The sequence below is a fragment of the Pithys albifrons genome, chromosome 22, assembly GCF_047495875.1.
Source record: "Pithys albifrons albifrons isolate INPA30051 chromosome 22, PitAlb_v1, whole genome shotgun sequence".
Classification (NCBI taxonomy): domain Eukaryota; kingdom Metazoa; phylum Chordata; class Aves; order Passeriformes; family Thamnophilidae; genus Pithys; species Pithys albifrons.
Window position 1 is genome coordinate 3,676,454 of NC_092479.1, and position 26,444 is coordinate 3,702,897.

General features: G+C 48.4%; 1 protein-coding gene across 5 annotated transcripts in view; it reads left to right on the forward strand.

Annotated features, from left to right (window-relative positions):
• The window catches only part of UBR4 (ubiquitin protein ligase E3 component n-recognin 4), an 86,310-nt gene that overhangs the window by 5,167 nt on the left and 54,699 nt on the right, over nucleotides 1-26,444 (forward strand). For all 5 annotated transcript variants that reach the window (XM_071575770.1, XM_071575771.1, XM_071575772.1 and 2 more), the window contains exons 3-44: nucleotides 215-318; nucleotides 1,057-1,186; nucleotides 1,284-1,423; nucleotides 1,766-1,868; nucleotides 2,404-2,545; nucleotides 3,665-3,789; nucleotides 4,443-4,567; nucleotides 4,789-4,848; nucleotides 4,977-5,167; nucleotides 5,412-5,511; nucleotides 5,623-5,760; nucleotides 6,646-6,763; nucleotides 7,189-7,376; nucleotides 7,897-8,056; nucleotides 8,169-8,254; nucleotides 9,210-9,379; nucleotides 10,021-10,303; nucleotides 11,593-11,725; nucleotides 12,139-12,218; nucleotides 12,829-12,957; nucleotides 13,406-13,588; nucleotides 13,787-13,909; nucleotides 13,998-14,227; nucleotides 14,850-14,974; nucleotides 15,511-15,608; nucleotides 15,732-15,889; nucleotides 16,675-16,884; nucleotides 17,565-17,666; nucleotides 18,491-18,591; nucleotides 18,782-18,980; nucleotides 19,828-20,016; nucleotides 20,529-20,592; nucleotides 20,775-20,966; nucleotides 21,515-21,585; nucleotides 21,712-21,859; nucleotides 22,417-22,644; nucleotides 22,828-22,998; nucleotides 23,085-23,267; nucleotides 23,874-24,032; nucleotides 24,638-24,790; nucleotides 25,099-25,326; nucleotides 26,081-26,238. In XM_071575770.1, the coding sequence (XP_071431871.1) occupies nucleotides 215-318; nucleotides 1,057-1,186; nucleotides 1,284-1,423; nucleotides 1,766-1,868; nucleotides 2,404-2,545; nucleotides 3,665-3,789; nucleotides 4,443-4,567; nucleotides 4,789-4,848; nucleotides 4,977-5,167; nucleotides 5,412-5,511; nucleotides 5,623-5,760; nucleotides 6,646-6,763; nucleotides 7,189-7,376; nucleotides 7,897-8,056; nucleotides 8,169-8,254; nucleotides 9,210-9,379; nucleotides 10,021-10,303; nucleotides 11,593-11,725; nucleotides 12,139-12,218; nucleotides 12,829-12,957; nucleotides 13,406-13,588; nucleotides 13,787-13,909; nucleotides 13,998-14,227; nucleotides 14,850-14,974; nucleotides 15,511-15,608; nucleotides 15,732-15,889; nucleotides 16,675-16,884; nucleotides 17,565-17,666; nucleotides 18,491-18,591; nucleotides 18,782-18,980; nucleotides 19,828-20,016; nucleotides 20,529-20,592; nucleotides 20,775-20,966; nucleotides 21,515-21,585; nucleotides 21,712-21,859; nucleotides 22,417-22,644; nucleotides 22,828-22,998; nucleotides 23,085-23,267; nucleotides 23,874-24,032; nucleotides 24,638-24,790; nucleotides 25,099-25,326; nucleotides 26,081-26,238 (6,178 nt within the window). The remainder of the gene's footprint in view (nucleotides 1-214; nucleotides 319-1,056; nucleotides 1,187-1,283; nucleotides 1,424-1,765; nucleotides 1,869-2,403; nucleotides 2,546-3,664; nucleotides 3,790-4,442; nucleotides 4,568-4,788; nucleotides 4,849-4,976; nucleotides 5,168-5,411; nucleotides 5,512-5,622; nucleotides 5,761-6,645; nucleotides 6,764-7,188; nucleotides 7,377-7,896; nucleotides 8,057-8,168; nucleotides 8,255-9,209; nucleotides 9,380-10,020; nucleotides 10,304-11,592; nucleotides 11,726-12,138; nucleotides 12,219-12,828; nucleotides 12,958-13,405; nucleotides 13,589-13,786; nucleotides 13,910-13,997; nucleotides 14,228-14,849; nucleotides 14,975-15,510; nucleotides 15,609-15,731; nucleotides 15,890-16,674; nucleotides 16,885-17,564; nucleotides 17,667-18,490; nucleotides 18,592-18,781; nucleotides 18,981-19,827; nucleotides 20,017-20,528; nucleotides 20,593-20,774; nucleotides 20,967-21,514; nucleotides 21,586-21,711; nucleotides 21,860-22,416; nucleotides 22,645-22,827; nucleotides 22,999-23,084; nucleotides 23,268-23,873; nucleotides 24,033-24,637; nucleotides 24,791-25,098; nucleotides 25,327-26,080; nucleotides 26,239-26,444) is intronic.

Sequence of the window (26,444 nt, forward strand, 5' to 3'; positions counted from 1 at the left end):
TTTTATCTCTCTAAATTCCCCTGTCTGATGGAAGGCATTATCCTGATTTACTGACATGTCTTGGGTTACCTTGTGAGGAGCCTGAGTTTACTCAGCACCTGTGTGTTCAGCCTGATGGATGGTGTGTGTGCCCACGCTGCAGAGCATCCTGCTTTATTGACAGCACTGAATTATTTAAAAGCTCTCTCTGACTGCAAGGATCTGCTTTTTCCAGTCCCAAGGAACCAGCTGCAGTCGGTGGCAGCTGCTTGCAAGGTCCTCATTGAGTTCTCCCTGCTGCGCCTGGAGAACCCCGACGAGGCCTGTGCTGTGTCCCAGGTGAGCACAGGGTCTGACAGCCTGGCTGTGAACAGGGGCTTGGGGCTCTAATCCTGAAATATTTGCTCTGATGTTACATGCATAAAACAAAATGGATGAAGTTCTTAAAATATTTAAAATGTGCCACTTTGGTAGAGGCTGATTCCTGCTGAGTCTTCTTTCTTCATTCTTAGTTCAGTCTCAGCTTGCTCACCACCTGGAATAAAGATGACCTAAGTCTTGGTTAATTCTGTTTCAGTTTCCTACAATCTGATTTAGTTCTTCATTCTTAATTCAGTCTCAGCTTGCTCACCACCTGGAATAAAGATGACCTAAGTCTTGGTTAATTCTCTTTCAGTTTCCTACAATTTTTTTTAGTTTTGTGTAACAACCTAAATCAAAACTATTTGTTGTGTTTTTAAAGGCAGTTTCTTTCCAACTTGTATTTTAGTTATCTGGGAAAGCTTAAATATGTTTAGAAAAGGAAAAGCCTGTGAGAAGGTTCAGTGTCACAGGAGAGAGAGCTTTTCCAGGTGTTTTCCATAAGAAGCACAGGGCCAGTGTTGGTGACCTGGATTACCTGCAGGCAATGATCTGTCACAACCTTAGTGTGACATCCCCCTGGATTAGAGCTGGTGCAGTGGCCTTGCCAGCTGAAGTTGCATTACTCTTAATCTGGCAGCTGGCAGTGTATGATATGGAGGAATGATTGCAATCAAGAGAGTTTAAATTGTACTTTATATCATTTTCCTGTTGTAGAAACACCTCATTCTGCTGATAAAGGGGCTGTGCACGGGCTGCAGCCGCCTGGACCGGACGGAGATCATCACCTTCACTGCAATGATGAAATCAGCCAAGCTGCCCCAGACGGTCAAAACCCTCTCTGATGGTAGGAGGGGCTCCCAGTTGTGTGTATTTCCCTGTCAGTCAGGCACAGACAGCCCTGAGGCTCTGTGTGAAATGCTGGTGTGTTGTTTTCCCTGCAGTCGAGGACCAGAAGGAACTGGCCTCCCCAGTGAGCCCAGAGCTGAGGCAGAAGGAAGTGCAGATGAACTTCCTCAACCAGCTGACATCAGTCTTTAACCCCAGAGTCTCCTCATCACCGTCCATGACACAAGAGACACAGGTGAACAAACCCTAAAGGACAACTAGTCTGAATTTTACCATCAGTTACACAGTGCAGGGAAGGACAGAGGGCTGTAAGAGGCAGTTTGTCAAGACAAGTGTAAAGAAACCCTTTTTTTAAGTATTTAAATCCTGCTTTTGTGTTTTTGAGTGGAAAATGACAAAATACTGTTTGTGTTGGGATTGTCAATAGCAGTTTTATTGCCTCATGGAAGCTCATGCTCAGTGCTGTTCATGGCTCTTCTGAGTTCTGCTGCTGCACCTTTGCTCCTGTGTAGAGACTCACTGCAATACTGTGTGGTTTTAATGCCTCCATAATGTATTTAATTTGTGCTTTCTTTAGGTGGAAGGGGAGAGTGAGGATCAAGCTGCCACAGACCAAACCTCTGCAGCAAAGACCAAAAGCATATTCATTGCTCAGAACGTGGCCAGCCTGCAAGAACTTGGTGAGAATCAGTTCATCTGGGAGTCAAAAAAGTGCTAGAAAATGTCCCTCCAGTGGACCTGACAGCTCTGAGTGGGAAGAAACTCTCTGGCCTAAAGGGTTCATGGTGATTGCCAGGGGAGGTTGTGGCTGGAGTGGAGTTTCCATTGCAGAGATGAGCTCAGTGAGGATATTTGAGTTTCAAGGGGTAAATGAGGTGGACAGTATAAAATAGCTTATGGGGTGGATTACTGAGCAGGTGGGGGTTAGAGTCACAGGATTGTTAAGGTTGGAAAAGACCTTTAAGATCAAGTCCAGCCCCTGATGTGCCGTCTAACCTGGACACAGAGCTTTGTGACACCTGTTACAAGTACGGGCTGGAAACTCCACCAGCCGCTTTATGTGCTGTAAACGAGTCTTTATCCTATTGCCTCATCTCTGATGACATTTTCTCACCACAGAGACTAATTAAGTCAATTAGTGTGGACTGTTACATCCGTGCTGCTTGGAAGCTCTCTGATGACACAGCGAGATAACGACGCTGTTACTTTTAATAGGTGGCTCTGAGAAGCTGCTGCGCGTTTGCCTGAACCTGCCGTACTTCCTGAGGTACATCAACAGGTTCCAGGACGCCGTGTCTGCCAACTCCTTCTTCATCATGCCAGCCACGGTGGCTGATGCCACCGCCGTGCGCAACGGGTCAGTGCCACCCCTGCCCTCGGGTACATCCCCAGGGTCTGAGGGAAGCTCCTCTGCTGGCAGGGCAGTGCCACCCCCTGGTGCATCCCCAGCGTCACCTCTGCTGGCAGGGCAGTGCCACCCCCTGGTGCATCCCCAGTGTCACCTCTGCTGGCAGGGCAGTGCCACCCTCGGGTACATCCCCAGTGTCACCTCTGCTGGCAGGGCAGTGCCACCCCCTGGTGCATCCCCAGTGTCACCTCAGCTGGCAGGGCAGTGCCACCCCCTGCCCTCTGGAGCATCCCCAATGTCACCTCAGCTGGCAGGGCAGTGCCACCCCTGCCTTCTGGTGCATCCCCAATGTCACCTCAGCTGGCAGGGCAGTGCCACCCCTGCCTTCCGGTGCATCCCCAGCGTCACCTCTGCTGGCAGGGCAGTGCCACCCCCTGGTGCATCCCCAGCGTCACCTCTGCTGGCAGGGCAGTGCCACCCCCTGGTGCATCCCCAGTGTCACCTCAGCTGGCAGGGCAGTGCCACCCCCTGCCCTCTGGAGCATCCCCAATGTCACCTCAGCTGGCAGGGCAGTGCCACCCCTGCCTTCTGGTGCATCCCCAATGTCACCTCAGCTGGCAGGACAGTACCACCCCTGCCTTCTGGTGCATCCTCAGTGTCACCTCTGCTGGCAGGGCAGTGCCACCCCTGCCTTCCGGTGCATCCCTAATGTCACCTCTGCTGGCAGGGCAGTGCCACCCTCGGGTGCATCCCCAGTGTCTGAGGGACCCCTGGAGTGTCCCCAGTGTCTGAGGGAAGCCCCTCTGCTGGCAGGGCAGTGCCACCGCCACCCTCTGATGCATCCCCAGTGTCTGAAGGACCCCTGGGGCATCCCCAATGTCTGAGGGAAGGGAATCCCCTCTGCTGGCAGGGCAGTGCCACCCCCTGGAGCATCCCCAGTGTCACCTCTGCTGGCAGGGCAGTGCCACCCCCTGGAGCATCCCCAGTGTCACCTCTACTGGCTGGCAGTGCCACCCCCTGCTCCATCCCCAGTGTCGCCTCTGCTGACAGGGCAGTGCCACCCCTGCCTGCCCCTCTGAGCTCTGCTGTCCCCTCACTGCTGAGCCTCCAGGTGTGCCCTCCCTGCAGGTTCCACTCGCTGGTGATAGACGTGACCATGGCACTGGATACTCTGTCCCTGCCTGTGCTGGAGCCCCTGACGCCCACACGGCTGCAAGACGTGACTGTTCTTGCTCTCAGCTGTCTCTATGCAGGTGAGTGGATCTCCTTGGGTGTTTTTGGAGCTTTTTGCTCTGCTTTGTGAGGCTCAGCCCACAAGTCACCTTTATTTCTGATGAATTTGAAAGCTCTGCAGCACAGAGTGGGGACTGGGCTGATACTGAAGTTGTTACAGTGGCTCTGAAATCCTGGTGCATTCTGCCGTTGTTCTGTCAGTATCTAAGAGACTGAGTGACTCAACATCTTCTTAACAGCCTGTGATTTCTGCTCTTTTTGTAATGTTCAGAGAATAATATATTTTTGCAGTACTCATGGCTTCAACTTAATTGACTGTAGCCCCAAATCAACCTTGTTCTCCAGGAGTGGCTGATGTATAACCAAAATCCTCAGTGTTTAATTGGCATGGGGGAGCCTTTAAAGACACAGAGCAGTTGGCTTTGAAGACTGTCTTAAAAATGGCATTTAATTACATGCTAAAACATTTCCTCCTCTAACTGTTCCCCTGTGCTTTTTTATTACAAGACTTTCCTCTGTTGAGGATACTAAAGATTTTTAAGTCTTACCTGTGATACTGAGTACTACAGTTGCTCCATCAAGATTATGGACACATTTTAATATACTAAATAGGAACATTTTGTCCCAAGATTGGCTCTTGCTAAGGATTGTCCTTGCACTTGTTTCCCCTGAGGTGTGAGCGTGGCCACCTGCATGGCCATCCTGCACGTGGGCAGCACTCAGCAGGTACGAACGGGCTCCACCAGCTCCAAAGAGGAAGATTATGAGAATGATGCTGCTACTATTGTACAGAAATGTGTGAGTAAATGAGTGTTCATTGTTTTCCTTCTCAGCACCTGAAGTGTGGAGAGTTTCTATTTATTTGGATTGCAATATCTGTTATTTCAGGGCATTAGCCTTGCTGGTGAAGGAGTTAAGGGGGTGCTAATTGTAGATGGCAAAATACAGTTTTATTTGGAGTTTTTATTTTTATTACTGCCCAGTGGAGCACCTTACCATAGTTATGGCTTTATTTGCAGCTTGAAATCTATGAAATGATTGGACAAGCCATCAGCAATTCACGGCGTGCAGGGGGTGAGGTAAGATTTGCATCTCAGGAGACTTTTTCAGTGGTTTTTTTGTGCTGGTCTATTTTGGCATTTGGACTGACACTCTTGTGTCTTGGTGCTTTTTTCTCCCCCCTTCCCCTTGGCTTTTGGCCTGATAGCATTATCAGAACTTCCAGCTGCTCGGGGCTTGGTGTCTGCTGAACAGCCTCTTCCTCATCTTGAACCTCAGCCCCACGGCCTTGGCTGATAAGGGAAAGGAGAAGGATCCACTGGCTGCTCTTCGGGTCAGAGACATCATTGCTCGCACTAAGGAGGGCGTTGGGTCTCCCAAACTGGGACCTGGGAAAGGGTATGTGACCCCCCCCACTGCAGGAATCCCTGTCCATGGATCTCACCATGCTCAGCAAGCAGCTACTGCAGGGACTTGTGGGTCTCTTGAAATTTTATTTCACTCCATTTATAATTCGAGTCTTGAGTCTTGAAAAGTAGTTTCTTCAATTTAGCAAAGCAGACACGTCACTCAATTTAATATTTATATTTTTAATTATTATTTCCCCCCCTAAAATCACATTGTGTCCTTTATGTTTCTGTAGGCACCAAGGGTTTGGTGTGCTGTCAGTGGTGCTGGCAAATCATGCCATCAAATTGCTGTCATCCCTCTTCCAGGATCTGCAGGTGGAGGCATTGCACAAGGTATGCAGGGAGCGTGGCACGTGCTGGGGGAGCTTTTTGCCTTCTCCACTCACTTCAAATTCTCTTCTCACCTCTCTTTTTTCCTATTCAATTTTCAATTCTCTGCTGCAGGGCTGGGAGAGTGATGGTCCCCCAGCAGTGCTGGATGTCATGGCTCAGAGCACCTCCATCCAGAGGATTCAGCGGCTCATCGACTCTGTGCCACTCACTAATCTGCTGCTGACTTTGCTCTCTACTTCCTACAGAAAGGTAGGAACTGGCACACACAGAACTTCTGCTTCTGAGCCTCTCCCAGGCAGGGAAAGTTCTCACTGTGCAAACTGTCACTGTGCTGATAAGAGTGTAGAATTCTGCTTTCAGAAGTCATCAGCTGGGGCCTCTCGTTCCTGCTTTCAGAGACACAAATTTGACAACCTTGTTCTAATGAAAATGAACTTTTTCTGTGAGTTCAGTGGTATTTGCAAGTTATTTGGAAGATGAAAAGCCTGTTTTCAAAACTGATGCTTTTATGTCACAGCTGTTACTTCAAGTGTTGGTCACAAACTTGACGTTTGTTTCCAGCCATCCCATGCAATTTTTAATAAAACTTAAAGGGAAGAAGCCTCGAAAAGCTTCATAAATTAGTTGAGGTAAATTTGCTGGAAGAAAATGAAAAGGCATGAGGAGCTTAAGTCTTATTTTCAAATCCTTGCCTTTCCTGATGCTGAGATGTTGTTGCTGTGCTGAGGGAGCTGGGGGTGTTCAGCCTGGAGAAGAGGAGGCTCAGAGGTGACCTCAGCACTGTCTGGAACTGCCTGAAGGGAAGTTCTGGCCAGGTGGGGGTTGGTCTCTTCTCCCAGGCACTCAGCAATAGGACAGGGGGGCACGATGGGCTCAAGCTCTGCCAGGGGAAATTGAAGTTGGAGATCAGAAAAAACTTCTTTGCAGAGAGAGTGCTCAGGGATTGGAATGGGCTGCCCAGAGAGGGGGTGGATTCCCCATCCCTGGAGGTTTTTAACCTGAGCTTGGCCGTGGCACTGAGTGCCATGATCTGGTAAAGGGACTGGAGTTGGACCAAGGGTTGGACTTGATGATTTGGGAGGTCTTTTCCAACCCAATCCATTCTATAATTCCATGATTCTGTCTCTCCCCAAGGCCTGTGTCCTGCAGCGCCAGAGAAAGGGCTCCATGAGCAGCGACGCCAGCGCCTCCACCGACTCCAACACCTACTACGAGGATGATTTCAGCAGCACTGAGGAGGACAGCAGCCAAGGTGACAGAGTTTGCAGCAGTCAGGATTGTACACTGCCTTGCAGATTCACAGAAGCAGAGCCCTGGCTGCTGGGCTGTTGCCTTCTCAGCCTGGGATGGCCTGTAGAGTTGAAAATGCCAAGCAGTTTGTAAGATCTGTGAGGCAGAAGTGCTGGCTGGAGTTCTTGGGTGTAAACTGAACCCTGAGGGACTGAGGTGTGGCAGTGTTTGCTCAAGAGGAGAGTGTGGAAGTAATTTCTTCTTGTAAATTCCTGCTGGACCTCTTTAAAAGTACCTCTCCATGAGATTTGGAAGGGAGAAATGAAGATAACAGATGCCTTAGCTCTGCTCACTGAAATCCCATTTTAGGCCTTTTCCAGGCTGAATATTTTATTAAGATTTTTGCTTACAATAACATGGTTTTGTTTTTCCTGCCTTGTGTGTTAGATGATGACAGCGAACCCATCCTTGGGCAATGGTTTGAGGAGACAATCTCTCCAAGCAAAGAGAAGGTGGCCCCACCACCACCCCCTCCACCACCTCCTTTGGAGAGCTCACCGAGGGTGAAAAGCCCCAACAAACAGAGTGGGGGAGAGAATGGGAACATCCTGGCCAGTCGCAAGGACCCGGAGCTGGTATGGGAGTCTCTGTCAGGTCACTCTCAGCAGCTGCACTGACAACATGATGAGTGTCAGGTGTTGTATGTGCATTGCTGATGGAGAATCAGGGAGTGTCTTGGCTTTGAGGGAAGTTCTTTACTCTAGTGCCAGGTGGAATGTCACAGGGTTTGTTGCTGCCAGGGAAGCAGAGACTGCACAAGCAGAATCTATTTGGGTTACAGGGGGAGAGGGAGAATGGGGGCAGAATTATAAGTGAAATGACTTGCTGGTAGAATGCTTTTAGCTCCAACTCCATTGGGTAAAGACAAAAATAAATACTGCAGGGGGCTAACTGGAGGCTTCCAACCTTCACAGAGAGTTCTGGAATCAGTCCTGACACAGACCACAGTGCACTGAGCTGGATTGCCATGAGCTCACCAGTCCTCCACTGCTGGGGAAGAAATTAAGGGTCTTATTTTACTGGTGGTTTAGTTTTTATTTAATATTGTCCCTCTGCTTTTGTTGCTTCTATAGAGTGTTTCTCTTTTCTTTGCAGTTTTTGAGCCTGGCTTCCAACATCTTGAACTTCATCACCTCTTCCATGCTCAACTCCAGGAATAACTTCATTCGCAACTACCTGAGCGTGTCTCTGTCAGAGCAGCACATGGCAACACTGGCCAGCATCATCAAGGAGGTGGACAAGGATGGGCTTAAGGGTGAGTGAATACAGCTGGAGGGTTTAGAGGGAGGTATTTTCTTGGTGTCATGTCAAAATTGTAGATGTAGGGGAGCAAAGGTAGTAAAGGGCACTCGGTCCCTGTTTTACAGGTACATCAGATGAGGAGTTTGCTGCTGCTCTCTATCACTTCAACCACTCCCTGGTGACCTCAGACCTTCAGTCCCCTGCCCTGCAGGTAATCTGGGATTGACTGTGTGCATAAAATGAAGAAATGGTGGTGTCTGTTACTGTCCCTACGCAGATTCTCCACATCCAGAGTAGTGTCTTGATGATTCCATTTGACCCCGAGTATATTCCTTTGTAAACAGAGGCTGGAATACTTTGAGTCCAGTTGTTTGAATGACCTTTGCAGTCATCCAGTACAGAACATCCTGCACAGTGTAGACTTAACATCTGGAGTTCAGACTAATCCACTGAACCTTGAAGGTGATGAAAACTGAGAAGGAAATGAGTCTGTGTATTTTATTTTGGAAAGTTGCCTCTATCTGTGAGTTTGTCAGGAGACATTCCTGCAGATTTGCTTTGCTGTCAGAACTGAAGCCCAAAAGCCTTGGAATTCTCTCAGAAGAGACTCAGATTAATCCTTTTGCTTCCATGTACTAAGTTTGTAGCCTCTGGGTTTCTTTGCTGGGTCATGGGCTGACCTGACTTAACCCTGTAAGCAGAGGTCACAAACCTGCTTACCCATCACTGAATTTAATCCTTCTACTTTGCTGACTGATTTCTACTGTATTAAAACACTCTGTTGTTTGGGTTTTTTTTTAAAGCAGTTGGACTTTTCAGCAATCTGCCTTTTTACTGTATTTAAAAAGAAAACAAGTGTGATCAAAGGGGTCTTCTTCCAAATTCATAGACATTGAACATATGGTACTTGCTGTGATATTGCAGTAAATGAGTAGAGCTGATTAATGCCTTTTTTATTGCACTGGTGGTGAGAGTTTGTTGTGTTTTAGGTGGCAGAGGGACAGCTTTGTATCCCTCGGTAGCTATTTGAGGTAGGAGAGGTACTACTGTAGGAGCCCCTGTTTGTCACCTGTTTATTGTCACCTGTGTGTTCAGATCATACTTTCAGTCAATTAAAGCCTCAGACAGGACTTGCCCCTTTACAACAAGCCCCTGTTTTGTTCCAGAACACACTTCTTCAGCAGCTGGGAGTTGCCCCTTTCTCTGAAGGTCCTTGGCCTCTCTACATCCACCCTCAAAGTCTGTCAGTGCTCTCACGGCTTCTCCTGATTTGGCAGCATAAAGCCACTGCCCAGGGAGATCCTGATGTTCCAGAATGCCTCAAAGTCTGGGAAAGGTGAGATCATTTCATGTGCAGCTGAAAATCAGTCATCTCTTAGCTCTCTCATTTCCTGTTAAGTGAAATCCTCCAGCAAGACAAGTGTGTGTGTTCTCTGAGCTGAGATCAGTGTGATGCTCAGGGGAGCAGAAGCTCAGCCTGCTGAGTGACAGGAGTCCTTCACCCACAGCATAGGAAATGAGACCTAAAATCTGGATTAAAGTGGGAGGAGGCTGAATTACAGCAATGCTGGTTTTAAAAAGGGAAAGGGAATGTCTTATTTCAGCAGGTTTCTGGTAGGTTCAGTTAGGATGGTGCCTGGACTGTTTCTCTCTGCCCTTACCTGGATGTGCAAGTCTCTGATAGCTGGCTTAAAGCCTGAGTGTCCAACCTTTCCCATGGGAGCAGATTTGAATCCCTCTCTCCCTTTGAATGATCCTATTTTCCATTAAATGTGTTTGCTGCTAATTTAATTTGTACTTTTTACTGTTTGTGTGGTCTCATTCCAGTACACAGTGTAGTGAACAGTTAGTGAAATTACCAGCATTTAAGCAGCAAAATGCAACTATGAAAATGTTCAACCTCTGCTTAAAGAGACTTTAAAAAGAGATCTAAGCAAGGGGAAAGCAAACTTTATAAACTTGCTCTCCTGTTGCCAGGTTTGTGGGCACCCTGAAGCAAAATGCCCTGCAGGGGACTCTCCCCAGTGACACAGAAGATCTGAACGTGGAACATCTCCAGCTGCTGCTGCTCATTTTCCACAATTTCTCGGAGAGGGGCCGCAGGTCCATCCTGCTGCTCTGCATCCAGACCATCGTGGAGCTGACAGCAAACATGGAGACCCAGCAGTGCTCTGTGCCCCTCCTTGTGGCACGGCTGCTCCTGGTGTTTGACTACCTGCTCCACCAGTATTCCAAAGCTCCCGTGTACCTCTTCGAGCAGGTGAGGCTTTGGCATCATGTGCTGGATCTGTAACTGGTCACCCAGCAGAAATCTGGGATCATTTGTTGTGTTCTGGTCTCTTCATGACCTTTGTGAGTAAATCAGCTTTGATGTTGTTGTCAGCCTGTGGAGTTACAAGGCATGACTGTCACTGCTGATTCCTGGCACTGGGTTCATTCCTGGTCTAATTATTGTCCTAATTTCTGTTAAGGACAGGATGGTTGTCCTACCTTATCTTTGAAATCTTGAGTGTTTGGGTATTTAGGCACCATTTCACAGCTACCTTTTCTTTGCTTTAGCATTTCACTGTTGAGGCTTTTGGGATTTTCGGTTTTCTCCTTAGTGGGATGCTGGAGCTTTGTGCCTGGCTTTTCCAACTGTGGGAAATTCAGCTTCTGATTTAAATGGCTCACTCCATACTAAAAATCATCAGAGAGGATCCAGTTCTGGGCCCCTCAGTTCAGGAAAGAGATTGAGGGACTGGAGCGGGGCCAGAGAAGAGCAACAAGGCTGGAGAAGGGAGTGGATGTGGCTCTGAGTGTCCTCTGAAACACCTCCAGGGATGGAGAATCCACCATGTCTTGATCCAACCCCACTGTGATCACCAGCCCAGGGCACTCCTGGCTCCATGCCCTGGGCTGGTGATCACAGTGGGGTTGGACCAAGGGTTGGACTTGATGATCTCAGAGGTCTCTTCCAACCCAAGTGAGAAGAGCAACGAGGCTGGAGAAGGGACTGGAGCACAAGTGCTGTGGGGAGAGGCTGAGGGAGCTGGGGGTGTTCAGCCTGGAGAAGAGGAGGCTCAGAGGTGACCTCAGCACTGTCTGGAACTGCCTGAAGGGAAGTTCTGGCCAGGTGGGGGTTGGTCTCTTCTCCCAGGCACTCAGCAATAGGACAAGGGGGCACGATGGGCTCAAGCTCTGCCAGGGGAAATTGAAGGTGGAGATGAGAAAAAACTTCTTTGCAGAGAGAGTGCTCAGGGATGGGAATGGGCTGCCCAGAGAGGGGGTGGATTCCCCATCCCTGGAGGTTTTTCAGCTGAGCTTGGCCGTGGCACTGAGTGCCATGATCTGGTAAAGGGACTGGAATTGGACCAAGGGTTGGCCTTGATGATCTCAGAGGTCTTTTCCAACCCAATCCATTCTAGGATTCTGTGATCCAGGGCTTGTAATGTCTTTTAAGCAGAGTTGTTTCTGTTCTATGGTTGTTTTCCTGTGGGTTGGTGTTTTCCCCCTGCCTCTCAATGACACAGATGCCATGGGTGAATTTTTGCTCATTTTTTAATTTAGGTGCAGTATAATTTACTGACTCCTCCCATTGGCTGGGGGGGTGGATCCCAGGACAGCAGCAGGAGAACGTCTGTCCCCCTTTATCATGGCTTTAAAGAAGTGGAAGAAAACTGGACCAAACACTGTTCATCAGGTGGGAAAGAAAATAAAAGGAACTTTTTATTCCAGTATTTGCTTTTAAAATTAAATGTGAGCCCTTCCTGTTCCCTGGTCTGGGCAGCTTTTCCTGTTTTTAATGGGCAACTACAATAGATGAAAGTGCATCTAATAATGCAGGAAAAGTTTTATTAAACAAAATTACTGTCATCCAGGATTATGCTACAAGTAATTCAAAATAAGTCTGTGCTGACTGTGGCAGGATTGTAGGAGTAGTAAAACTTTGGCTGTGTCTGCCACAGGTTGGAGCACACAGTGTGTCATGGAGGTGGCTTAGAATTTGGGAGTAGTGTTAAAATGTGGAAGGTTGTGGGGATGGAAGAGAGTATAACACAATGATGCTTAGTTAAGCTGGCACTTGCAATGTTATTTTCTGTTCTTTCTTTCCAGACTCAGTTCCTCAGCCCAGGTTCTACTGCATCCTGTCTCCAGAAGCTTCTGAGGATGACCTGAACCGCCTGGACAGCACGGTAGGGGCTCTGCTGGGTCAGAGGCCTTGCTGTGAGTCTGCACGAGGCCCTGGGGGTTTGACAAGTGCCAGGGAAAACAGAGAGAAGGAGAGACTTGATTAAACAGAGACCATTTAGTATTTTTTACTAAATGGAAAGGAGTGGCTGGAGAAGATAATATGAGATTCATTTGCACACCCAGTTGCACGGGAGGGAACTGAGTGTGCAAAGCTTGTGTTGTGCTCCTTGTAGCAGTGCTTGTCATTCAGACACATTTGCTGTGACAGAGCCCTGCCCTGTCCACACTTGCTTTTCTTTGCTGCTGAAACACCTGAGACAAAGGCATGTGTAGAGTTGTGTTCTGTTTCTCTGTTCTCCACACTGTTGCTGGGTTTGTTTTCCTCACTAACCTTGTTGCCAGCAGGGTTATGGGCTTGCTCCCATGTTGGCTTCCTGCTCACCAGTTCATTGATTACCCAACTGGGGAGAGAAATACCCAACAGGACTCACTTCCCGAAGGCTTATTTTGCTTAGTTTTGGGCTGTGGGTATTCTGACTACATAAAAAGGGTAAGAGCTTGGCTACATATTTGCTTTGCAACGGAAGGATCCTGACTTGTCATCTCCTGCAGGTTTGCGAGGTCCTTTTCTCCAGGGCTACCAAGTATGATGAGCTTTACACGGCTCTGACTTCACTGCTTGCAGCTGGGTCACAGTTTGACACACTCAGGAGGAGGGAGAACAAACCTGTCACAGCACTGGTAAGAGTGTCTTGCTGCCTGTGTTGAGGAATAACGTTTTCAAAGTTAGTATTTTCAAGCAAAGTATTTAACCAAAGTGTTTTGGACAGTGGTTGGAGTAATGTGGAACTTGGAAACCCCTTAACTAACTGTAGTGTTTGTGGTGGCTGCAATTCTCTGGAGTTTTTAATTCATAGTGTGTTTTAGACTTCTTGTAAGTCCCTGCTAATTCCAGCAGGTCTGGCTAGAACATGATTAAGTAGGAGAAAATGATATAATTTTTCCTTTTTCTTTCCTCACTCCTCTGTTGCATATTTTCTTGTACAATATGACAGAAACTCCATCCAGAACATGTTCATCTGCACTGGGACATCTGCAGCAGTCTGGAGTTCCTGATGAGATGTTTCAATAGCTGTAACAATCAAAACTTCCATCTTTCTTTACTGATTCATCCAACTGTTCTCTGTAGGAAGCCTGTGCCCTTCAGTACTACTTCCTGATCCTGTGGAGGATTCTGGGGATTTTACCTCCTTCCAAAAGCTACATGCACCACTTGGCCATGAACACCCCTGAGATGAGTGACTGTGACCTCCTGCACACGCTGCGCTGGTCGTCCCGCCTGCAGATCCCCTCCTATGTCACCTGGATCAAGGTACAGCCCCATCTGCACAGGGGTGTTTGGAATGTCAGTCTCTTCCACCACTGCCTGTGGGATTTGTTCTCTGAGTTAATTGGGGCAAATGGGAAGATGTGCCTGTGTTTTCCCAAGTGTTTCAGCCTGGTGATTGGCAGAGGGGTTAATTACAGAGCACTGCTGAGGTGTGATGGGTCTGGGTTTTGGCATCTGTAGGATCACCTTGTGAAGCAGGGCATGAAAGCTGAACATGCTGCTCCTCTCATTGAACTGACCTCCAGCAAGTGCATCTCAGTGAAGTACGACGTGGAAATAGCAGAGGAATACTTTGCTCGACAGGTGAGGGGTGGGAGTGCAGCTGTGCACGTGGAGCTTCCATTTTTGTGGAAGGATTTGCTCTTACTGTTCCTTCCCTTCGTGTTTTCAGATCTCTTCTTTCTGTGCTGTTGATTGCACAACTATTCTCCAGCTGCATGAAGTTCCCAGTTTACAATCCATTTACACCCTTGATGCTGCAATTTCCAAGATTCAGGTTTCTCTAGATGAGCACTTTTCCAAGTTAGCTGCAGAAACTGATCCCCACAAAAACTCAGAGATAACCAAGAACCTCCTTCCTGCTACGCTGCAGCTCATTGACACCTATGCCACGTTTACCAGGTACAGTCCTTGGATCTCCAGCAGGAATACAATTCCCTGCTGTGCATTTTGCTTCCTTTGAATTTTGTGTTGTTTTCTTGGAGCTCCCTGGTTATTTTTCATAGTCCAGTGTAATTATTTTATGTCCTCTAGAGTATCCATTGTTTTAAAAGAAGAATAAAAAGTAGCTTCTTAAGCCATGCATGGGAAGTTGTTGTTTCTAAGTAACCTTGTTGTCTGATCTTCAAGGCTTCCTTGCAAGTTTGCAAACTCAGCTTTTCCTCCAAAGATAAAACCACTCTCTAGGATAGTGCTACTTATATTTCTCTGGGATAATATTGAGGCTGTCAGACCATCAAGAAGGAGAGGGGGGTTAATTCTTGTGTTAAGAGCCTGAAGTCTTCTAAACTCTCTTTAGAACCTGTGTAGAAGAAAGCAGAAATAAATCAGCTTTTTCTTTGGAATGGGCACTTCTCCTCATAAGTAGCTTAGAGGGGATAAGAGCCCACAAGTCCCTCAGTGGTACAAGATGAAGTGAGGGGCAGAACTTCAGAATTTTACTGTTTACCTGTCACTGTATTGCCAGCCTTGGCTCTGAAATGCAGAGTAACTGACGAGTAAAGCCTCTCCCTGCTGCCTGCAGGTCGTACCTGCTGCGGAGCCTGTCTGAGGAGGGCGCCACAGACAGCAGACCCTCCGAGGAGAAGCTGCAGGGCTACGCTGCTGTCCTGGCCATCGGCTCCAGCCGCTGCAAGTCCAACACCTTGGGTGAGTGAGGCTGCTGCAGAGCTCACTCTGGGAAGGTGGAGCTTTCTGCAGCACTGCCAGCACTCCATTTCAGAGCCCTGTGCTGGCTCACGTGTCCTCCACCACTCTGTTAAACGAGGGAGTTACCATTCCAATGGGAAGTCTCTTCCTTGTAGTATCCTAAAAACTGAAAGAGCTGGGCAAAGCTTGAAAGAGTACCTGTCTTAGGGGTTTATCTGGGTTGTTGAAATGCTTTTATAGTCATGTTGGAGCTGATGGCATGGAAAAATAAGGGGAATTCAAATGTTGCCATGTTGAAGACTGCTGTGAATTGGTATTTTTGCCATGTTTTCTGTTGTGAAAGTGAAACAAGCAGGGGAGGTCTTGCAAACTTAGGGAAAATTTTAACTTGTAGAAGAGCTTGAAACTAACCCTCAGCAGAATCACAGCTCAGTTGTGTCTTAGGTAATGATCTCATTTGCAAAGTGTAGAAGCATTCTGACCTTCTCCAGACCCCCTGGAATGACTTGTGGCTGATGATTCTGTGTTACCTGCAGGGCCAGCACTTGTTCAGAACTTGCCTTCAGCCGTGCAGGCTCTGTGTGAGTCGTGGAACAACATCCACACCAACGAGTTTCCAAACATCGGCTCATGGGTGAGTCTGGCCTGGAGGATTGTCTGGAGTGCCCTCAGCTCCTGGAATTGCTGGGAATGGTGGGAATGTTGGGCAGGGTGGCACTGGGGGTTCTGATGTGTGTGTCTGTGTGTCCCTCCCCAGCGCAACGCCTTTGCCAACGACACCATCCCTGCCGAGAGCTACATCAGCGCCGTGCAGGCCGCCCACCTGGGCACCCTCTGCAGCCAGACCCTGCCCCTGGCAGCGTCCCTGAAGCACACCCTGCTCTCCCTGGTCAGGCTCACCGGGGATCTCATCGTGTAAGTGCTGCTTTGTCCATTACATTGCGTGTTACACGCGTGGTGGGTCTGCCTGCTGTTCTCAGGGGCTGCTTTCCTCAGGCTGGGAGGGTGGAAATCACTGACCTGGGGCTGTATTTTGGACTAAACCTGTCAGTTTGCAATTCTAAATGAATAAAGACAGTCTTTCTGTCTTCATAATGCCAAGGTCATGGGTTCAATCCCCTATGTGGGTCACTGACTTCAGAGTGGGACTCGATGATCCTTGTGGGTCCCTTCCAACTCAGAATAGTTTGTGATTCTGTGATCTGGAATCTTCAAAAGTCAGACTCACTGAGAAAAACCCTTATTATATCAAATATGGACTTGAAGAAACTGGAATATAAACTGAGACAACACAGATCTAATCAACTCACTTGTGCATTTTTATGATTCACTTTTGTGTTGTTTTCAAAGTGTAAGGAAAAAGTTAAATGAAATTTTTTTGCAGGGACTTAGTCTAAGATACTCTGAAACCAAAAATTAGCTGTTGACAAGTTTCAGACAAGCCCAAAAGCCACACTGTGCAGTAATGTGGCTGTCTAGGAATAATGTGACTGTCTAGGAAAATGTAACTGTGTGGAGTTTTCCAAATGGGAACAGTTTTTCTGAGGCTGGGTCAGTGGATTTATCCCAGCTTTCTAAAAAAGGTTTTAGCACTGATTTCCATCCAGATTTGTTCCTCCTTTGTGTGACTTCTGATTTCCAATAGGGATGTTCTCTGGTACATCTTGCAGAGAACTAATTTGTTTGCTTTTCTTTTCAAGCTGGTCAGACGATCCAAACCCACCCCAGGTGATTCATTCCTTGCTGCCCCTCCTTCTGGAGACCAGCACAGAGAGTGTGGCAGAAATCAGCAGCAACTCCCTGGAGAGGATCTTGGGCCCTGCAGAGTCAGATGAGTTCCTGGCACGTGTTTACGAGAAGTTGATCACAGGATGCTACAACATCCTGGCCCATCACTCTGATCCAAACAGGTAACAGGCTAAATCCAAAGTGAAGATGCCAGCCTAACTTAATTTATATTCCCTTGTTCCTGCTGTGTGTAAGGAAGGTTAATCCCTGCTTTATCCCAGATTTGGGCTTCCCACCCCTTTCTGTGTGTACAGAGAGAATGAGCTTCCTGTGCAGGTGTTGGTTCTCCCCATCTGAAACATAAAACCTGTACACATAATGATGTTGCATCTTTTTGACACTGATCCTCTCTGGATGGGAGGTCAGAGGGAGCTCTACTGACCTGGTGCAGGGTATAAATGTACTTGCAAAATGTTTGTGGAGTGAGGATGAGCACAGGGGAAAGTGGGGAGGAGCAACACTAAAATAAAGTGTGAAAACAGCAGCTGTTTGTAGGAATCTGAGGTGTCCAAAAGGTCTGGGTTGTTCTGGGTCTCTCTGACTGTAACTTGCCTTACAGCATCATGTGGCACTTTTTTCCTGACCATTTGTTGGGTTTGTTGGTGTTTCTGGGTGGTTGTTGATCACTTGTTTTTCTCCTGTCTTATGAAGAGCTGCTTTTAACTGCTGGAAAGTTTTTGGAACTGTGTAAGCAAAATAGGTCCCTTCTTGGCTCTCAGAGCTGTTGTAACTGTTGAAATTCCTCCTATATATATTCTTACTCATGTATTTGAGCCTTATATATTCCTCTTTCAATCCTCAGTGGCTTGGATGAGTCCATCCTGGAGGAATGTTTGCAGCATCTGGAGAAGCAGCTGGAGAGCAGCCAGGCCCGAAAAGCCATGGAGGAATTCTTTTCAGAAAGGTGAGGTCACTGTGGAAGTTGTAGCCCAAGAACTTGTATTTCTCATTCTGTTTCTGTTTGCTTGTCACTGCAGACACTGAGGTGAAGTTATGCCATTGTGCAGGAAAATGGGGGCTGTGTAAAGACAGGACCTCCTTTGGGAAGTGCAGGAGAGTGGGAAAAGTCTCTGGAGGGGAGAGGACCTGGGTCTTTGTCACTGCAAATGAATTTGTCCCCATAGTGGTCATTAGTGCAAGATGATTGTTCTGTCAGAGGAGGCTTTTTAGAGATGCTGGTCCATAAGTTACAGACAAGCTGCAAATTCCCAAGTTCTCCTCGTGCTTCCCTGGGGCAGTAGGTTGGTAATTTTAAGAATGTAGGTGGGGTGTTGGCCTGACTTAAAATTATGTGCTGGGAACAGCACAGCACAGCCACAGTGTTCTGAATGTGAGGGTGAACTAGAGCAAAGGTTTCCTCTGTTAGAAAGCAAACCAATTGTCTGTTTTTTTCTCTCTACTTGTTCAGCAGTTCAAAATGGAAGCAGGCTGGTGGCTCTACTTTGTTAGGGTGGGAGGGGAAAATAGGCAAGAAAATCTTCTTTTTGGTTTGGAAAGGCATTTAGTGACCTGGTATGTGAGAGTATTGAAACTGCTGAGGAGTCTGTGAGATTTATGAGTTTTAATCTGAGTTTGCTGTTTGGCTGAAAGCAATTCCAGCAATTGGCTGCTGAGAAATATTAATACAAACTGTTGCCAGTCTGAAACATGAGGTGGAGAGAAGTGAAGCAAGTGGAAAAAGGGAATGGCTTGCCTTTGACAAAGCTGATTTATTTTCCCCCTCTGTAGTGGAGAACTGGTCCAGATCATGATGGCAACGGCCAACGAGAACCTCTCAGCCAAGTTTTGTAACAGGGTGCTGAAATTCTTCACCAAGCTCTTCCAGCTGAGTAAGTGATGGTTGGAACTCTCCTGTCCGGCCTTTGCCCACCTTATCCTATTCTTGTGTTAAACTGAGACATAAAGATGCTCAAAGAAAAAGCTGGAGGAGGGAGGTGGCTCACAGCTTTCCTTTTAGTGGAAGCCATTTCCACACACGTTCCCTGTAGGTCTGTCACTCACAGGAGCTTTTCCCCCCAGCTGAGAAGAGCCCCAACCCCAGCCTGCTGCGGCTCTGTGGCTCCCTGGCCCAGCTGGCCTGTGTGGAGCCCGCCCGGCTCCAGGCCTGGCTCACCAGGATGACCATGTCCCCACCCAAGGACTCGGACCAGCTGGACATTGTGCAGGAGAACAGGCAGCTCCTGCAGCTCCTGACGACCTACATCGTGCGGGAGAACAGGTAACACCCAGGCCTTTGTGTGCTGGGCATTGCCCTCCCCCTCTGGGGGTGCACAGTGGGTGTGAACTGCTCCCCTCTGGGGGTGCACAGTGGGTGGGAGCTGCTCCCCTCTGGGGGTGCACAGTGGGTGGGAGCTGCTCCCCTCTGGGGGTGCACAGTGGGTGGGAGCTGCTCCCCTCTGGGGGTGCACAGTGGGTGGGAGCTGCTCCCCTCTGGGGGTGCACAGTGCGTGGGAGCTGCTCCCCTCTGGGGGTGCACAGTGGGTGGGAGGTGCTCCCCTCTGGGGGTGCACAGTGCGTGGGAGCTGCTCCCCTCTGGGGGTGCACAGTGGGTGGGAGCTGCTCCCCTCTAGGGGTGCACAGTGGGTGGGAGGTGCTCCCCTCTGGGGGTCCATGGTGGGAGCTGCTCCTCTCTGGGGGTGCACAGTGGGTGGGAGCTGCTCCCCTCTGGGGGTCCATGGTGGGAGTGCTCGCCTCTGAGGGGTGCACAGTGAGAGCTGCTCCCCTCTGGGAGTGCACAGTGGGTGGGAGCTGCTCCCCTCTGGGAGTGCACAGTGGGTGGGAGCTGCTCCCCTCTGGGGGTGCACAGTGTGAGCTGCTCCCCTCTGGGGGTGCACAGTGGGTGGGAGCTGCTCCCCTCTGAGGGGTGCACAGTGGGTGGGAGCTGCTCCCCTCTGGGGGTCCATGGTGGGAGCTGCTCCTCTCTGGGGGTGCACAGTGGGTGGGAGCTGCTCGCCTCTGAGGAGTGCACAGTGAGAGCTGCTCCCCTCTGGGGGTGCACAGTGGGTGTGAGCTGCTTGTGGTTTCTTTATTTTGTGCCTGTCTGAAACTCTCCTTTTTTTGCCCAGCCAAGTGGGAGAAGGTGTGTGCACTGTTCTGCTGAGTACTCTGATACCAATGGCGACAGAGATGCTGGCCAATGGTGATGGCACAGGCTTTCCTGAGCTCATGGTCGTGATGGCAACTTTGGCCAGTGCAGGGCAGGGTGCAGGACACCTCCAGCTTCATGGTGCTGCTGTGGATTGGCTGGGCAGATGGTAAGAGCAAACTGGGTACTGTTCTTTGTCCATTTGCATCACTTACACTGATTTTGTTAAATTTTTCTACTGGTTATATGGGGACAAAAGTTCATGTTTGATGATATTTAGTTGTTTTTTAGTTTGTTGTTGGGAATATAAAGTGTCTGATCTGTGTCCCCCCCCATTAAGAACAACCATGTGTTGTCTTTATCTTCTCCACTCTGGGTGGTTTAATTACTGCATTTATAAATTCCCTGTTGTTAATCTAAAGCAAACTAAATGCTTGAGGCTGTTGGTCAGGCCTGAGTTTATGCTTCCCAAAGACTGTTAGCTCTAATGAGAGATTGTGGACTCCCCATCCCTGGAAGTGTCCAAGGCCAGGCTGGATGGGGCTTGGAGCAACCTGGGCTGGTGGGAGGTGTCCCTGCCTATGGCAGGGGGTGGGATGGGATGAGCTTTGAGGTCCCTTCCAACCCAAACATTCTGGGATTCTGTGACTCTACAATAATTCCCACTGTTCTGTGTTACAGCAAGAAATACCTGTCTCAAAAGAACGTGGTAGAAAAAATGAATGCCAACGTCATGCAAGGGAAGGTAAGATGTGATTAGTGCTCAGCTTGCAGGAATAAATCCCAGCTCAGCTGCCCTGTTTTGGGTTCATTGTGGGGGTTTTAAAGCAATCTGGTCAGGGGGCATCTGTTCAGTATTCTTGCTCTGAAGCAGCTGTTATGGGATGTGAGTAGTGCCTCTCACTTTCCCTCTTCTCTGCTTTCCAGCACGTGACAATCCTGGAGTGCACGTGCCACATCGTGTCCTACCTGGCTGATGTCACCAACGCCCTGGGCCAGGGCAGTGGCCAAGGGCCCAGCCACCTGTCTGTGGATGGGGAGGAGCGAGCCATCGAGGTGGACTCGGACTGGGTGGAGGAGCTGGCCGTGGAGGAGGAGGATTCCCAGGCTGAGGACTCGGTAGGCAACACCCCAGGCAGAGCTGCAGAGGAGAGGGGGGTTTATTTGGCTTCCAAATCAAATTACGGGGTTTATGTTGTTTTGTTCCTGATGTGACACTGAGTGAAAAACCTACTTGGCAGATCTGTAGTTCGTGCCTAGATCTGCTGACTTTGTGATCTCAACAAAAGTTAAATACTTATGTTTTTAATAAAAAAAGGAAGAAATGGAGTGAGGGGGGTTTGTTCCTACTGGTCTGTTTGTCAGTTACATATATACATCAACAAGCTAAGACTTTGGAGTGCTACTGGGTAGGGAAAAAAGCTGTTATGATATATTCTTTTAAGTTTCATTGTACCAATATTTTTGCTACTGTTTCTTCTTACCCCTTTCATGTTATTATAATGTATCTCTCCTCTTTCATATGGTTTGTTACCAGCTGCCTTCTTTGAACTCAGTGTTGCTATTCTCAAAATGCACATTTGCTGTCCGTGGAATTTATTCTGTCCCATGTACTTTACTGTAGCTGCAGTTACAGCACCTTTCTGAAACAATTTACTTCTTCACAGGATGAAGATTCTCTCTGTAATAAACTCTGTACCTTCACCATCACACAGAAAGAGTTCATGAATCAGCATTGGTAAGAATCTGAAATTTGTGTTCACAGTTTCAGCCTGATATTCCTGGGCACTGAGAGTTAAAACCAGTGTGATTTGTGAGCCTCAAGGCACTGCCTTCCTTAACTCACCTGGCTTGTTTTGGGCAGGTACCACTGTCACACTTGCAAGATGGTTGATGGGGTTGGTGTTTGCACAGTTTGTGCTAAAGTTTGTCACAAGGATCATGAGATTTCCTATGCCAAGTACGGGTCATTCTTCTGCGACTGTGGAGCCAAGGAGGATGGCAGCTGCCTGGTAAGGTCCTGCATGTCCTCAGCCTTTGAAGCCTTTGGCAGTTTGCTGTTCTGCACTGAGCTGTGCTAGGGTATGAGTGGGCAAGAGTGCTAAGGCTTGAAGGCCTTGGTTTTGTAATGAACCTTCAGAATTTACAGCTTGCTTAGTGTTATGGGTTTAGCTGGGTGTAAATTTAGGCTTTAGATTTCAGCTGGCCTTTTGCCAGCTCAACCCAAGACACCTGATAATGAGTTTTTTGCACCAAATGAGAGCATTGCAAATCTCTCTCCCAGTGACTCCTGGGATTCCACCTGCCTTTACAGAACTTGCTATGCAGCAATCAACACCTTTTCCCATGTTTTCCACTAACAGCCAACGAAATATATCTTAAATACATTTAAGTTTCTTAATACTTGGGTGGATGCTGTTGTGTTATTTCTTTAAAATTGCAGTCTACAAGATTTGCTCTCTATTTCATTCAAATTACATGGATCTTGCTGCTGTTACAGTCTGTGCTCCTTTCATCAGTGGTCAAATTGAGTCTGGTGTGGGCTCTCAGCATTGTGTGTCATTGGCAGGCTTTGGTGAAGAGGACTCCCAGTGGTGGGATGAGCTCTACCATGAAGGAATCGGCCTTCCAGAGCGAGCCCAGGGTGCCTGAGAGCGTCATTCGCCACGCCAGCACCTCCCCTGCAGAGAAGGCCAAGGTCACCATCAGTGAGGGGAAGGGCCCCGACGAAGAGAAACCCAAGAAGAGCAGCCTGTGCAGAAACGTTGAGGGCTGTCGAGAGGAGCTGCAGTCCCAGGTATGATTACCTGTTAAGCAAAGATCATTCAGGCAGAATGGGTTGGTTGTCAGCCAAGTTGCTTGATTTTTATGATAAGAGGGGTCATAAAAGGGGTGTCAGGCTCTAAAAAGCAGTCGACATCAGCCCTTATGAAGGCTCCCCTCAAGAGCACCTTGTTCCTCACTTGTCTCTTTCTTGTAGGCCAACTTCTCCTTTGCACCTCTGGTGCTGGAGATGCTGAATTTCCTGATGGATGCCATCCAGATCAACTTCCAGCAAGCCTCAGCCATGGGGAGCAGCAGCCGTGCCCAGCAGGCTCTCAACGAGCTCCACACTCTGGACAAATCAGTAGAAATGACGGACCAGCTGATGGTGAGACTGAAGGACTGATCAGATTCTGGGTGGAGGGAGGAGCCACTTTGAAACAGTGCTTTACTTTGAATGCTTTGGATACTCAGGTGCCAACTCTTGGCTCCCAAGAAGGTGCTTTTGAGAACGTGCGCATGAACTACAGCGGGGACCAGGGCCAGACCATCCGGCAGCTGATCAGCGCCCACGTGCTGCGCCGCGTGGCCATGTGTGTGCTGTCCTCGCCCCATGGCCGGCGCCAGCACCTGGCTGTGAGCCACGAGAAGGGCAAGGTGAGCCTGCCAGCCCTGCAGGGAGCACTGCATTCTGAGGGAAACATGAAACAGGCAGCGTGGGATTTGTCCTGCCTGTCTGGAGAGCTGCATCTTCTGTGTGGTGTTGCACGGCTTGGAAAATCCTCTCTCAGAGAGAAATCGTCAGGGTAAAGAGTTCTGGCAGCAGAAACAGTGAGAACAGCTCTCTGCAACTGCCTGCAAGGAGAGTGGGGTGAGGTGGGGGTCCATCATTTCTGCTGTGTCTCAAGTGAAAGGATGAGAGGAGATGGCCTGAAGCTGCACCAGGGAAGGTTCAAATTAGATATTAGTAAAGAAATTTTCACTGCAAGAGCAGTCAGGCATTGGAATGAGTTGCCCAGGGAGGTGGTGGACTCGCTATCTCTGGAAGTGGTCAGGAGGTGTGTGGATGTGGCCCTTGGGGACGTGGTTTAGGGATGATTATGGTGGCACTGGGTGACAGTCGGATGATCTTGGAGGTCTCTTGCAGCCTGAATGATTCTGTGATGCTGATCCTGTAACTGGTGGGACACACTGATAGAGCTGGAACTGAAATGCCTTGTTCCTCAGTTACAAAGCTGTCTGACAGTTGGTTCTGTGGTGCAGATCACGGTCCTTCAGCTCTCAGCTCTGCTGAAACAAGCAGACTCCAGCAAAAGGAAGCTGACCCTCACCCGCCTGGCGTCCGCACCCGTCCCCTTCACGGTGCTCAGCCTCACGGGCAATCCCTGCAAGGAGGATTACCTGGCTGTGTGTGGACTGAAGGTGGGTGCCTCCCAAACCCTCTCCCAGGCAGCTGGAAACATCAGCTCAAAGCCAGCTGTGTTTGGTTCCTTTGAGGAGCTGACACAGAGCTGGCTCCCAAGTTCTGTCACTAATTTAGCTCCTGAATCACTTTTCTGCTTGATTGATGAAGTAAAAGAGCAGGAGCTGTATGAATAATATAATAAAGGAGACAGTGCCTTGAAATAGCACTTCATATTGTGTTTAGGTTAATTCTACTCAAGGCTTGAGCCAAGGTTTAGTGATGCCAAACTTAGTGTGTTAGAACTAGTCTGTAACAACTAGTGTTCTTTGGCAAGGACTCCTCTTTGTTGTGTTCTCCCAAATTTAGATTCATCTTTCTCAGTGCAGAACCCACAGATTTATTATTTAGCTGAGAAACATCTGCACTCTGCGTGGTTTTGGTTTTGTGTTTTTTTCCTTACAAACCATCATATCATTCATCTTTAATGTAGTAGTTTTAGATTCTCACTCTCTGAATCATTATTGGCACTAAGAGAAATGCTGACTTTTAACTCCATTCTTGGCTCCAAAGGTTTATAAAATGCTTTGTTCTAACATTTGACCAATATTTTTCCTTACTCCAGGACTGCCACGTGTTAACATTCAGCAGCTCTGGCTCAGTCTCTGACCATTTGGTGCTTCATCCCCAACTGGCCACTGGGAATTTCATCATCAAAGCTGTGTGGCTGCCAGGATCTCAAACAGAGCTTGCCATTGTGACTGCAGACTTTGTGAAGGTGTGTCTGCTCAAAGGCTGTTGATAATATATCTACTTTCATACAGCAGAGCTTGGATCCTTGTGGAGTTGCATGTGAAAGAATGTGATAATATTCTTAGAAACAAATTGGAAATATAATTTTGGAGTGTTTGGCTGCTGTTGTTGCAAGGAAAAGCAGAACTAAAGAACCCAAAGAGCAGAACATTTTACTATAACATCTAAAAGGATTCCCTTGTCTCAGCTCTTGTCCTGCTTTGTATTGTAGAAGTTGATTAGTGCCTTAATTATTCTGTGTCATAGTAATTATTTCCTTGGTTCTTCCCCCAGATTTACGATCTCTCTGTAGATGCCTTGAGTCCAACTTTCTACTTCCTCCTCCCGAGTTCCAAAATCAGAGATGTCACTTTCCTGTTCAACGAGGAGGGGAAGAACATCATAGTGATCATGTCCTCAGCTGGGTACATCTACACCCAGCTCATGGAGGAGGCCAGCAGTGCCCAGCACGGGCCCTTCTATGTCACCAACGTGCTGGAAGTCAACCACGAGGACCTGAAGGTGCTGGTGACTTCCCTCTCTCTTTGAAGGCAGAAGTTTCCTTTGCTTTTTTCCTTCTTTTAAGCTCCCTGATCTAGATCAAGGGGTTTGCTCATTGCTCTAAAGGGAGAAATATCCTTGCACTAAAAAGGGGGTGGGGGTGAAAATTAAACCCCTTGATCCTTTCATCTAGAAAATGGAGCATGTTTTCCGTGGCTGGCTCTGAAGTCATGCCCAGCAGGATTTCTCAGCAGGGAGATGGTTTCAGAGCAGTGCTGTTCTCTGAGTGAGGCACTCCAGAGGTGCAGGAACAGAGTGCATAAATCACCATTGCTGGGGCTGCAGAGCTGGAGTGAGCCTTTGTCTCTGGTTTTGGGGGTGACTTGTAAAACCTCTCCAGTGGTTTTACCTCAGCCTGTTTCAAAACAAGGGGAAAGATGAGAGGAGACAGCCCTGAGGAAGGCCTTTTGTGAGCTGGGAACACGGGGAGTGCTCCATGTGAGGCTGTCACAGGCGTTCAGGCTCCCAGCTGAGGGTGTTACCTACAGCCCACGGGTGTGCAGGCTCAGCATCCCCTCCCAAAGCCTTTGAAGTGCCTGATGGATGAGTTCACCCAGGAGTTCAGCTTAGAAAATCATCATCTGGGGCTGTGTTCTCTCACTGCTAGGGAGGAGGGGAGGCTTTGGGAATAATTCCATCAGAAATTTCAAAGCCTGACGGTGTTGTGGGATATGTGTGTTTGTGTTCAATGTTGTCGTTTCTCTGGGTCCCACAGGACAGCAATGGCCAGGTGGCAGGAGGGGGGGTCTCAGTCTATTACTCCCACGTGCTGCAGATGTTGTTCTTCAGCTACTGCCAAGGCAAATCCTTCGCAGCCACTATCAGCAGGGCCAGCCTGGAAGTGCAGAGGCTCTTCCCAATCAACATCAAGAGGTGAGGCTCATGTGCAAGACTCCCTTGAACTCTTTATTTCTGTTTATTATTAGTAAATATCACTCATTATTAACATCCCAGCCCTGAATGGCCAAACCCTGTGTTGAAGGTCCCCTTTTTGATGATTTAATGCTATTTTTCATGATGCTTCTGCCATAATGGGTCCCTTCCAGCTCAGGATATTCCAGTTGCAGGATGATTTGAGA